Source organism: Ictidomys tridecemlineatus, chromosome 1, assembly GCF_052094955.1.
Source record: "Ictidomys tridecemlineatus isolate mIctTri1 chromosome 1, mIctTri1.hap1, whole genome shotgun sequence".
In the NCBI taxonomy this organism is placed as follows: domain Eukaryota; kingdom Metazoa; phylum Chordata; class Mammalia; order Rodentia; family Sciuridae; genus Ictidomys; species Ictidomys tridecemlineatus.
The window spans coordinates 123,402,738-123,416,505 of NC_135477.1; the positions used below are offsets into that span (position 1 = coordinate 123,402,738).

At 44.1% G+C, this 13,768-nt stretch overlaps 1 protein-coding gene across 8 annotated transcripts in view; it reads left to right on the plus strand.

The window, feature by feature from the left end:
• Positions 1 to 13,768, plus strand: part of Arhgap26 (Rho GTPase activating protein 26) — a 415,947-nt gene that overhangs the window by 391,944 nt on the left and 10,235 nt on the right. For 3 of the 8 annotated variants that reach the window (XM_078047074.1, XM_005324224.5, XM_021725704.3), the window contains exons 21-22: positions 2,288 to 2,563; positions 8,557 to 8,648. In XM_078047074.1, the coding sequence (XP_077903200.1) occupies positions 2,288 to 2,563; positions 8,557 to 8,648 (368 nt within the window). Of the gene's footprint in view, positions 1 to 2,287; positions 2,564 to 8,556; positions 8,649 to 13,768 lie in introns of those variants that run through there. The other 5 variants (XM_078047096.1, XM_005324225.3, XM_040273751.2 and 2 more) reach the window with 4 other exon arrangements.

Consider the following 13,768-nt stretch of genomic DNA (forward strand, 5'->3'; position numbering starts at 1 on the left):
GGCCTCTAGGACTGGGCTGTTTTCAAACCTCCAAATCATTCCTGGTCAGACTTGGGTGCCTGGGCTGTAGTCATTGCCAGGCCTTGCCTCCTAGGACATTATCTAGTGGGGCAGGGTCAAATGAGGGGACTGAGAAAGTAAGCCCTCTCTTGCCAACACTGTGCTGAGGACTACAGTGGAAGTGAGGCAACACTGCTCCAGGACTAGACTGAGTCGGGCAGGAACAGGTATTACCCTAATAATAGAGTGACTTATCCCTTAGCTCAGGGATCTCGCTGTCTTATATTACAATTGTTTTTTTAATTTGTCCCATCTTGTCAGATCTATTTTCAGCTCTTTGAAGTCAAGGGTCTTGGCAAATTCCACTTATTGTCATGATCATTCTAGGGACTTAATGACAAGTCTTTGCTAGATTGAGAAAAAAAATTTAAAGAATCATACACTGAATTGAATTTCTTCCCTTATATGAATTCCATTTGCTATATGAATCTATCAGACAGAACACTAGAGGCAGGATCCTGGAGTTTGTTGGAATTTACAATGTGTGGAGTCTTATTGAATCTGTCCGTGGCTGCCTTCTCATGCTCCCTTGCAGATGTGGTAGCATGTACAGGAAATTCAGAAATCAGTGGTTTAAAAAAAAAAAAAAAAGTTGTTAATGCTATCACTAGGTCTGTAAAGAAGCTTAACACAGCTTTGAGGCACTCAGCAAGACCAGTTGTCCCAGAGACAGTACACTGGTAAAAGAGCCCTGAGCTTGGGGATTGGGATTTGAACCTCAGCCTTGTCACTTACAGGGTGGCTGTCCTGAGGCAAGCCTCATGTTAGCCCAAGTTTTCACATTTGTGAAATGGCAATTTAAATAATGCCTGTTTGCAGGCTTGTGGGGTCATGTTAAATGAGATTCACTAATTTACTCACCAATTACTTATTGAATACCTGAAATGTACTATTTTAGACATTGAGATACAACGATAAGCAAAAGGGAAAAATCCCTGCTGTTATGGAATTTGTATTCTAGAAATATAATAACACATGATGGCATTTAATGAACATTTCATCAGATTCATCTGAGGATGTCTAATGAACTTATGAAATAGATTTTTCCTGTATGTTTCCAAAGGTGTTTATGTTACAACAATAGGTAATTAGAGCCATTATCGAATCTCACCTCTGAATTGGTGTACCCTAGAGAAGTCCCATTTAGTAAAACATACATGTGTTCTTGCTTAGAAAGTCTCCTCCCCTTCAATTAGACTTCTGTCTTTTTTTTTTTTTAACCTCCATAAAGTGCTTGGTCTGAACAGCCCAGCAGTCGGCTGAGACTCAGGGGCTGCAGGCAGCATTCCGGCCAGCTGGTTTCCATGTCTTCTCAGTCCTTGGTGTTTGCACTATCTGGGACTTAAGGTGATTTCAAGTGTTTGTATAATTTGTGGAAATAAGTCAAAGGGCTAGTATGGTCAATTAAAATCCACAAACTATATTTTAGTGAGTAATTTCAACCTTTCCTCTTTAAATCTTTGATCAACCACCCATCAAAGAACAAAATGGACAGATTTAAGGTTTCAGTGCTTTTTTTTCTTTTTCAATTGCCTTACCACTGGGGCTTTTTCTTTAAGCAGCAAAATGCCCAAAATCCACAAAAGGAGAAATGGCTAGCCTAGAGAGCAAACCTCTAGGGAACTGCACACAGCCGTGTTTGCACACCACCTTCTAAGAGGTGTGTGTCCATATCCACTATTGAGTTTCTAATGCGGTGCTTCGGATCTCTAATGACACATAGCCCATTCAGATAAAAATGTAAACAGGAAATTGTTTTCTGGCCCTTGTGGCCCAGAAAAAAAAAAAATGGTCATTTCTGCTGAGACATAAGTTTAAAACATTCCCATAAGAGTGGAAGCTGAGGCTGGTGATAAGCTAGCCCTGTGTGGGATCAAGGCTGGTGATAGGATATGGAGCTCAGGTATATGGTTTCAGGCATTGTCCACCGATGGCCAGAGGTACCATGAACATGATTGGAGAAGTGCCTGTCACCTAGAAAGCAGTTTGTTCTGCTGGGCAAAGAGACATGTTTGTGCTTCGAGGAATTACAGAACAGGAATTCCTTGGAAGATGCAAAGGTCTGGTCTGGAGAAATGTGACTTGGCCTTGACCACATGTCCCTGGGTTTCAGTGTTCCTGTGTTCTGCTCCAATGCCCCAACATTTGGCCTCCCATGAACCTCCCATGCTCCCATTGTGGTTTCCCTGTGTGTGCTGATGAGTTTTCTGGTTGTTCTGTCTTGCAGCCCCCCGAATCCAAGCCCAACTTCACCCCTCTCGCCATCTTGGCCCATGTTCTCGGCGCCATCCAGCCCTATGCCCACCTCATCCACGTCCAGCGACTCATCCCCCGTCAGGTCTGTTGCAGGGTTTGTTTGGTTTTCTGTTGCTGCCGTTGTTCTCTCATTGGCTTGGTCCTCTCTTCATGCAGTGTTCAGCCTCCTCGTCAACTTTGTTCCCTGCCATCCAAACCTGCACTTGCTTTTTGACAGGCCAGAAGAAGCGGTCCATGAAGACTCCAGGTAAAACCACGGATGATGACCAACCTGTTCCCGTTTATCCAAAGCTGGCCAGGGACAATGGGGGCCTCCTCTACTCTCCTGTGGTTCCATCCTAAGAGACCAAAGCCAGAAGGGACCACTTGCATGAACAGCATGACATGTTTCACACCCTTTCTAACCTTAACTCATGTTGAATTAATCTCTGATGCCCAGAGTTTGGGGAAAGGGCACCTCCTGAATAAGCTCCTCTTTTGATGGCTCTATGAATCATTTTGGCTCTCTGCTTTGGTATAAGATAACATACAAGGGGACAGTGCTGAGGTGCATGCTGGCCTTCTCTCATTTTTATCAGGTAGCCTCAGACAACATTTATTTGTGGGGTTGGGCCACTGGCCATGAGCACTGACACCTCATCACTGAGACCAGATCCATGGGGCAAAAGATAATATAACAGAATAAAAGACAGACAGGAAGCAGTTTCTCTTTAAATCACTCAGGGCTTATGCCTCCTTGCCCTCCATATACTCCAGGAACCATCTGGGCTCCCAGCCTTCTGTGTCTGTGTCTGTCATGAACCTGAGCACTCGCAGGAACAGGCACCTCCTCTTTTTGAGGGTGAGCGGCTTGACCTAATTCCCCTCCCCAAGGGCTGTGCTATAATTTCTCTTGCCTTGGTGACTTCCACACTTACGTGCCACAGTTCTTTGCATTTGAGCTCTTTGTAGAAAAGAAGCTCTTCAAATACAGGAAAAGAATTGACAAAGATCATGCAGATCTCTCTGCTGTGAAGTTCCCGAGGATGGGTATTTTTTGAATTTAGTCTCTGCTTTCAGATAACCAAAATATAGGGCTGAATTATAAATATCATGAACATTCTAGCTTTGGCCATATTTTCTCATCCATCCTTTTCTCCCAAGGTTGGGTCCAGCAGGGAGGCTTAAATAATTTATAAAGCTGACTCTCAACTTTTTAAAAAGGAAAACCCCATGCTATTTATAGACAACTACATACATTACTCTATCCCCCCCCAGGCATTTTCAATCTATCATTTCAGTCTATTCTCATGTGAGAATGAGAGAAGACATGTCCTGAACCCTATTATAAAAAAGCAAAGTTACGTACAGAGAGGTGCCTTGGACACAGTCACTTGTCTAAAGGGAGCCAATGCAGAATTCAGGAGTTTGGCCCTTCAGCCCAGCTCTCTTTTTTCCAAACACATGGGTAGCCTCAAATTCAAGTTTCCATGTAGCTGCCAACCCTAGAGCCTGGCCTGTCTAGGCATGGCACAGCTTTCGACTTAGACTTGTCCTGAATGATGGGAAAACTAGATATTTCAGCATATTCTTTTTTCTTCACCCTAATAAATAAGGTAAAAATTCAGATCCTATAACTTCTGGACGCTTGGGAGATATTTACATCCCAGGCTACCAGAGATGGTATGGATTGTACAGGTGAGATCACTCGTTGCCTCGTGAGGACCTGGACTACATTAAAGTGACCAGAGACAGCTGCCTTCCAAAATGCTCACTTACTCTTCAGAGAGACTCGAGCATTAGGAGAATGTGACTCTTTCATTTTCATCAAAAGGGAGTAAATAAAATATCGCCCCCTTGGACAGAATGGGTGAAGGGCCTCAAATAATGGGATCATCCAGTTACCAAAAAAAAAAAAAAAAAGAAAGAAAAGAAATGTACTGTCTGCTTTACTGGTATTTACTTTTTTTGTGTCCCTGAGCTGTGGGGCCCTGTTGCTTGTCAGATATCTCTACCTCTCCACTCCTTTTCCAAGGTTTTTTTTTTTTTTTTTTGGTATGTGGGGGGGTGTTTCCTTTCACTCCTTTCCACCTCCCAAGCTATTTCCAGATTGGCTGTGGACAGTGGCCATAGGCTGCTTATCTGGTGTGTTTGGGGTCATAGTTACTCAGTAGTGCCCCCTTTGGTCATTGTTAGAATAGCACCATTTGGATGATGTTCTTCCACGGCCCTTCAGGAAGCTGCCATTTTGAAATAGGCAAGGCTGAGAAGGGCTTGGAATTGGCCCTCACTGAGCTACATGTGTGTGCCAAAGTGAGCACAGATGAGGACACTGGAGGACAGAGAGCCCACCAGAGAAATGCAGAGGGCTACAATCCCCTAATTGCTATTGCAGTGTGTAGCCAAGAGGTGGGGGCATAAACCCATTAATCAGGTTCAGTGAGGCCTCCCCCAGATCTACTTATAAGATATGAAGCTTCAGATTTCCTTCTCTGGGCAGAGCTTTAAAAAACAAACAAACAAACAAAATACTGAATTAATAGCCCCATAAACTTCTACATAATGTCTCCTCTAGAAATGGCTTCTTCACTCCTCTTCAAACCATTTTTAGAGCTTGTTGGTTCAAGCTGGGAATGAAGCCATAAGGGTGTGGAGGGGCATTCTCTTCACATTCCCCTTTTCTTTCATTTACCCACCAGCCTCCTGAGGACCCGCCCCCACCCCAGTCCCATACCCATAACTTGCATTTGCACATGTGCCCCTGGAAATTGTGCCTTAATGATCAAGTCATTGCAACCTGCCAGCCTAGCTGGCCCCACCTCCCAGCAATGCGTACAATAGAGTGGGTTGTCATTTCTGCAAGCTTGCAAGGGCATTTGAGGGAAACTCCTCTGAGTGCTTTCCTGGCCTCGTGCCATTCTCAGAAGGCAAAAATGAAAAGTAAACTAGCAGAAGGATCTAAACCTGTTCATGCCCTTGAAGGCCCAGTGGAGGACTCAACAGTGCTGTGACAGGAGCAGCTGAAACCACCCCAGGCTGTCTTGTGTCCAGTATTGAGGTGCACTGCCGACAGTAGGAACCACAGATGCATGGCAAAGACTTATTTTTTTTAATCAGAGCCAAAGCCTACAGACACAATCTTTCTGCCAAGAGGATCTGTTTTAATACGTGCCCTATGAAAAGCAAACTCCTCAAGGCTTTTGAGAGGGAGTTGCGGGATCCGGAACTTGTTGGGTTGACAGAATTTTAAAAAGATAAGCTTTCACCTGGATAGGATTGCCAGATTTAGCAAATAAGATAAAAATATGGCATACTTGGTTAAATTTGAATCATAGAAAAACAGCAAATATTTTTTAGTATATGTGTGTCCCACATATACAAAAATATTCATTGTTTACCTGAAATTCAGATTTAACTAGGTGTCCTATATTTTTTCTGGCAACCCTACCCTTGGGGAACAAGAATTACTCCTTTCTAAAGCACCCCTTCTAGGATTGTAGCTCAATGGGAGAGTATTTGCCTAGTGCGCACAAAACCCTGGGTTCCACCCCCAGCGCTGCAAAAATACATAAATAGATAGATAGATAGAGATGGATAGATTAAAAAATAATGAAGGCATCCCTTCTAGCATACCTACCCCCCACACACACACACACCCTTTTTTGTTCCTTTTGCACATCCTAAGGTAATAGAGGAGAAGCCTCAGAGGAAAGGACCCTCCCAAAGACTGTTTAGTCACATCTTCTCTTGAGAGAAACAAAAAGGGCCTTTCCTGTCCTTTGCTTTTATTTTTAATGTACTATCTTCTTGTCTTTTCATTATTCAATACCTAAAACCTAATGTTAGTGGAAAGTTATTCTTTTAAAATGGTAACCTTAGGCACCTGAGACCATTCCCTGTTCTTTCTACCTGCCAAATACCCCAGCTGGTTTCCCTGGCTTACCCCTATTTTGTCCTATTACCTTTACTTAATGAGGTTAATAAATAACCTCTACAAAAATCCAGTCAGAGGGACCCTGCCTTCCCCATCCCCCTGAATTTTGCCCTGCTCTGCCCTGTCCTCAAGAGGCAGTAATCCTGCTTCCAAACCTGGTCTCTAAGACCTTGGCTCCTGAGGCCTGGATTCTCCTTCTACCTCTGATGTCATGACAAGCTCCACTTACCTATTAGTATGGTTTTGTGGCTGTTTTAGCAGTTTTCACAGCCAGCTGACTTCTCCTCCTCTCTGTTACCCCCCCCCTTAAAAAATAGGCTTTATTTTTCTGTCCCTGGAAAGTTGCACATGAATATTCAACCCCAGCTAGCCAACACACAGACTTGGCTTAGTTAAATCAAAGAATGTGCCCTTGTCCCGAACTTTATTCTTCAATGATAATTAGACAGGAAGAGCTACTTTCCACTGGGAATTGGTGAATACTAAAGGCTCTCTCCTTTATTCCCAATGGCCCCACTTCATTTTCTCCCACTTTCCCAGTTTTTTCCCATCTGGCCATCATCTCTTAGCTATTAGAACACCAGAGAGAACAGCAGTAAACTGTTGTTGCCCTGGCAACAAATTCTGGATATCATTTATTCTGATCGCCCTACTGTACACAGACTTTTTAAGTGGTTTTTCCTTTCAGTTTTCATGGACCCAAGACTGGAAGGTCTAGACGTTTGGCCCTAGTTTAGGTTTCCATCCATCCATCACTCTTGTTTCACAGAGGAAAGTTGAACTTGGTGATGCCAAAAATAAATAAATAAATAAATAACAGCTTCAGAATGACCAAGACACCATGCCCCATCTGATTCTACCTGACCTTACCTGAGGCCAGACCCTTCCTCAGCTGAGTCTCACTCTGCCGCCAGAAATCGTACACACTGCTCCTGGAGGCTCTCTATTAGTCAGCTATAGATAATTTTCTAATTCAGAAAACCTCCATGCTCTTTTGTTTTTTCTTCTTCTTCTCTTTTTTCCTGCCTCTGAGCCTTTAAGAGCACCTCCTCAGATGACATAGAGGAAGAGAATCATTGGTGGCCAATGAGCCAACTTTTGCCAGATTGTCATTCTGATCCTTTAGAAGTCTATATAGATTATTTGAAACTAGTTGGATAGCAAAGCCAAAATTGACGGAGGAGAATAAAATTTACAAATTATTCTCTAAAACACAGATTAGTACATTATGACCTGTGGTAGGTCACATTGACCCCCTGCCTGTGTTTTGTCAATAAAGTATTATTGGAACACATCCACACTGATTCATTTAAATGTTATCTGTGGCTGCTTTCTTGTGGCAGTGCAGCATTGAATAGTTGCAACAGAGACCATAGGACCAAAAACCCTAAAGGATTTACTGCATGGCTCTTTGAAGAAAAAAAATCTGCCAACCTCTGATCTAGTACTGTGGTTCTCGGTCTTGATTGCATGAAAATCACTGGGAAGGTGACACCCACCAACTTTTTGTTTTTGTTTTTTGTTTTTAAAATTCTGATGGCGGTGTTTGAATCTGCAAGTCAGTAGAATCCAGACATCTGCAATTTTTAAATGCTCCCCAGGTGTTTCTGATGCACAGTGAGAGTGTTTGCCAGCACTTACTGGACATGAAGACAAGAAAAAAAAATCTCGTCCCCTCACCCTTTTTGCTGCCCCCACACACACACACACATTGGTGCACATGTGTTCGTGTACACATATGTGTGACTGCTCACATATACCTTCTCCATTGCCTGCCCACCCTGAGGATTCCTGCTCTGAAATCCTGCCCCACCTGTAAGACCTAGCCTAGTGAAAATAAGGAACATCTGGGAGAAGTAATGTCAGCCCATGGCCAGGAGCCGAGACCTGGCTCTGCTGGAATTTCTCCTTCTTGACTCACTGAGTATTTCAAGAGTGTCGGGAGTGTTTTCAGAGCAGCTTGAAAGTTCCTTCCTGACCCTCTCTCCCGCCCCACAAGGTACTCCTGCTCCAGAAATGGGGCCCAGCCTGTCCTTCCACGTTCAGCAACCATAACTCCCAGGTAAAGTTTTAACGTGGCACAAGGTGACCCCTCACAGAGTGTAGTTTCTTAGAGCTTGTGGCTTTACTCTGAATATTTCTCATTTTTCTACTGTGACCTTTGCAACTGTCCCACCTCATGTTTTGCCATCTGGCTGCCTTGTCAGGCTCTTCCCACAAGTGAGAACTAGGTGGCCTTCAGGGAAAGGGAAGAAGAAGAGAGGAAATATCTGGGGCTTTCTAAGGTTTGGAAAAAAAATGTTAAATAAATTCTTGTCTTCACACAGCACACCGTTCCGGAAGGCAAAGGCCTTGTATGCCTGCAAAGCTGAACACGACTCGGAGCTCTCATTCATAGCAGGCACGGTCTTTGATAATGGTGAGTTTCTCAGCCCCTTGAAAAAATATGGGGGAAGCATCTGAATAACTGGCATTCCTACCTAGGGAAAAATCTCAGTAGAGTGGTTAAGACCAAACCAAAATAAGAGAATAGAAACAAGACTCTGAAGACATGATCAAGAATAGACAAGTAATCAGCAATTCTTTGAGGTGTTATGTACATAAATGAGATTTTTGCCTGCAAAGGACTCAACCCAGTACCTGGCAGTAACTTCTAGAGTCTAGGTGGGGGTGCAGCGGTAGTGCACATCTTTAATCCCAGCTACTCAGATGAGACAGGAGGACTGCAAGTTCAAGGCCAGCATGGGCAACTTAGCCAGACCTTGTCTCAAAATATAATAAAAAGGATTCAGTGGTAGAATGTGCCTGAGTTTAATTCCCAGTACCAAAAAGAAAAAAAAAAAAAAGTCTGAGGTCTGGACAGAGGGTAAGACACAGAGGCTGAAGAAAGCCAGGCATAGTGGCACACACCTGTAATCCCAGTAGCTAGGAAGGCCAAGGCAGGAAGATTGGGAATTCAAAGCCAGCCTCAGCAACAGCGAGGTGCTAAGCAACTCAGTGAGACTGTGACTCTAAATAAAATACAAAATAGGACTAGGGATGTAGCTCAGTGGTTGAGTGCCCCTGAGTACTGAGTTCAATCCCCAGTACTCTCCCCTCCACCAAAAAAAAAAAAAAAAAAAAAGCTGAAGAACAGAAATGGGCTGCAATTAGTGCAAAGGTCAGGTGGAAGTGAGACCACCTACTCTGTGCCTTCTTCCTCTTGTGTTTACCCTCCCCGGCAGGCAAGACATACTCCCCAGATGGCAGGGCATGTGGTAAGCTCTGGGGCAGTAAGGCTCACTGGGTTCCTGTTTATCCTCTTCTTAACTTTTGGGAACATAAACTATCTCACAATTGTCACCCTGTAAGCTTCCAGCTGTCCTACTCCAGAATCCTGCTGTGAAAATGGATGCACAGACCCCCCTCCCCCATAAAACAGGGATTTTGTATTTGGCTTTACTACCATTTTCTTGTGCCTTTTAATTTTGTTTTTCTCCCTAAAAATAAATTTTAAGTGGCAATTGATGTCATAATTTGCCATAAAGACTTATCATTTACCAAGAGAAAAATCTGGATTCTAGTGAAAAAGCCCATGTTCCTATGACAGCTCAGTTGTCCCCAGGTGAAACTCTCCTTTAGGGTTCGCCTTCCTGTATCTCTGGGCAAAGGCATTTGTTCTTTTTCCCTCAAAGAAAGAAGCAAAGGCAGCTGCCTGGTTTCAGAAATTGGATGTTTTTCTTTGGCTGCCTCCCTGGCCTCAGGCAGGTCAGGGGTAAAGGTTTAGGAATAGATATTTTTGTTACCCAACACATTAATCTTCGCAAGTGGCCCGCATTGGTCCAGATCCCACCTCCTCCCACCTGACTGAGAGCCAGCAATACAGGGCAGCCAAGGTGACCATGTAGCCTTGGAGAACCTGAACTCTAAAGCCCAGCAGTACTACAGGTCCCAGCTTGACCACTTTCTCTTCTGTGACCTCAAGCAGCGACTTAACCTCTCTATGCCCCAGTTTTCTTCTGCAATAGAAAGATGGCACTGCCTACCTTATAGAGCACTGAGAGAGGAAATTGAGATAATGCACATCATATGTTTAAAATGGTGCTTGTATTAGTCAGCTGCCCATTGCTATGACAAAATACCTGAGGAAAAACAACTTAAAGGGGGAAAGATAAATTTTGGCTCATGGTTTGAGGTTCCATTGCTGTAAACCTGTGGTGAAGCAGAATATCATGGTGGAAGGGTTATAGTAGGGCAAAGTTGCTCACCTCATGGCAGCCAGGAAACAGAAATAGAGAGGGATAGAGGGTGGGGGGAAGGAGGAGAGACAAAATAAACCCCCCCCACACACACATACCAACTTCCTCCAAGTAGGACCCACCTAATGTTTCCATCACCTTCTAATAGTACCATCAACTGTGGACCAAGACTTTAACATATGGCTTTTGGGAGACACTTAAGATTCAAACCATAATAGAGCTGAATACATATTAAACATTTAATATCCTATCATTGAGATCATCATCATCATCATCATCATCATTCTCTCTGTTTCACAAAAAGGCCCTATCTTTTCATAGTTCCCAAGGACTGTCTCCTTTTTAGCCAATATAGCCCAAGCCTGGCTTTTGGCTGGGCAGTAGGTGCTACACCTCAACTCTATGGGTCCTGGCTATACCTGGAAGGGCCTTACATTCCAAGCTGGAGCAAAGATGAGTTCCTGGGGACCAACCCTTGACTTCATCAAAGGGCTACCACCTGTGTGCTCACCCCATGTATCTGCTAGTGGGGATGTTAATCAATCTTGGATAGACAGAATAGAAAGCAATACAGACTTGGGGGAGAGGGTGATTCCCAGGTCACACTCAACCCTGGGCCACCTGGGCCAGCAGAAGCAGGATTAAGCCCAGAACTGCGTGTGGCCTGATTGGCCTGCTGAGCCTGTGTTTCCCTTTATGCTTCTCAGACCTCAAAACACTATCCTTACACCACTGTTAACTTTCACTTGGGTACTTTACAAATCAGAGTGCAAAAACCAGCCCAGCCACCTCTGCTGTCAGCAGCTGGTGTGTTCAGGTCCCAGCAGACTGGCAGGTCAGAGTGGGTCTGCTGAAAGCAATCCCTGAGCATGTCATCCATGAGAATCCCCCTAATAGACCCAGCTGTAACATGACCATTTCTGCAATGAACCAGAATGGGCTGCATTGCTCAGATTTCTATCTCCTGCTGTTGGCAGGGGAGGGGCTTCTGCTCAAAGGTAAGCAAGGTGTGAGAGAGCCCCAAATTTGTAAGTGAACCAGGAATTGAATTTCCATCCTCCAGGTCCCAGTTCCCTGCTCATGTGTGCAAGGGACCATCTTATTCCTATCAGCTATTCACCCCAAGCACACAGAGGACCAAAATATGCTTGCATGTGTTAAATTGTCACTTCTTTGATCAAGTGAAGTCTTTTTTTTTTTTTTTTTTTTTGGTACCAGGGATTGAACCTAGGGACTCTTAACCACTGAGTCACATCCCCAGCCTTTTTTTAAATTTTATTTAGAGACAGGGTCTCACTGCGTTGCTTAGGGCCTCAGCTTCCAGAGCTACTAAGATTACAGGGTTTGCCACCATGCCTGGCTTCTTTTTCCATTATTAAAATACCTTTATTGAGATATCCATATACCATTGTGGATTTACCCATTTAAAATCTACTTTTCAGTGGTTTTTAGTGTATTCAGAGTTGTACACCCATCATCTAATTCCAGGATATTTTCATTACCCTCCCTCAGGAAACATCCACACCCCCTAGCAATCATGCCACATTTACCCCAGCCCTCCTCCAGCCGGCCCAAGGGAGCCACTGATCTACTTTCTGTCCCAATAGATTTGGCTGCTCTGGATATTTCATACACATAGAATTTCACAGTATAACTGGCTCTCTTCACATTGTATAATGTCTTCAAGGTTGATTCATGAAGCCTATGTCAGAACTTCATTCCTTTTGTGGCTGAATAATGTTCCCCTGTTCGGATCTATACCACATTTTATTTAAACATTTATCAGTGGATGGACATGTCATTTGTTCCCACTTTGGGCTGTTATTAGTAATACTGATGTCCACATTCAGCTATAAGTTTCTTTGAAGACCTATGTTTCCACTGGTCTTGGGGATACACTAAACAGTGGGATTCCTGGGTCACATACTAACTCTGTTTAACTAAGGAAGTGCCAAATTGTTTTATAAGGAGCTTGTATTATTTTATATTCCTGCCTCCTTTCCTGTGAAGTCTCCTTCACAGGAAAAGAAGAAGTTTAAATAGTTAACCCCAAAAATAAGACAAAAAAAGATACTCACGTGATTTTTAACTGCCAATTCCATTTCTTCCCAGCAGGGTGCTCTACACCCACCCCAAACTTGGTAATCATCATAAATCTCATGGTGGTAAATGAGAGCAGGAGAGAGGTTGGGTTGAAGGGGTCCCGGGGCCTTACCCAAGCCTTTCTGTGATCTCCAGGAGTCATGGCAGAGTTCACTGACCCTAGTTTGTTTTTAACCAGCAATGCCAGTGACCTTTCCAATTCCCTAAAGAACAGTGCCAAATTAAACTGAAAGAAAACACCTCTTGGTGTTAACTGAGCTGCAGTCAAAGATGGAACTGACAAAATGTTAATCCACTTTTTAGATTGGTTTGGCTGATAATATTTTATTAGGTCCTATTTTTATTAGATTCCTTCACCTCTATATGAAAAATCAGGCATTACAGGAGAAAAGAAAACTATTGATGGGTTCAACAGAGGGGTCTTTTTCCCTTTCTGCCTCTCATAGGTTTACTGCTGGAGGTATTAGGTAAGGGCTGTTTAACTTGGATGCTCTGTAGCTGTCAAATGAAATCATCACACCAATCAGAAGAGAGTTTCCTAATGACAGGTTCAGAAGGCACATGGGCTCCTCTGTGCTGTGTGTATGTTGTACCTCTTATATTTTTATTTTCAGGAATAAGGAGGAGGCAGAGGAGGAGGAGGGGGAGGAGGAGGGGGAGGGGGAGGGGGAGGGGGAGGGAGGGGCACACGGAGGCAAAAGGCTGTTGTTTCATAAGGGTTGATCTCAGCCTTGGACTCCAGGCCCGTGCCCTGACTCAAGCAGCTGCTTTGTCAGCTCTTGGACTTTGGTCAGTGGGGGGATGGACATGCAGTACTCGGAAATAACTCCAGTGTCAGCCTTTGCCAGTCTACTAGGAAACTGTGCACTTCACCAGGAGCACCTCACACAGTAACTGGAAAGAGAAATACCTCGTGTTCTCAAGAACATTAGTCATCTGGAAGCAGTGTGATCAGTAATACCTGGAAAATTCACATGGCAGTCACTAAAATTGGGTTCTTGGGATACTTTCATCAGGATCTGAGATGAGCTAGAGCCCTTGGTGGCAGTGCATTGGGTACAGCACTGGTGCTGGGCAGGGTTGTCCCAGGTGCTGCATGCTGATGGAGCGAATCCTCACCAGGGAGCCTCCAAGCTGCCCAGGAAGTGGGGTTCTGGAAGGGCTGCAGGTGGGGGGATCTTTCAGCCTCCCTCACTGT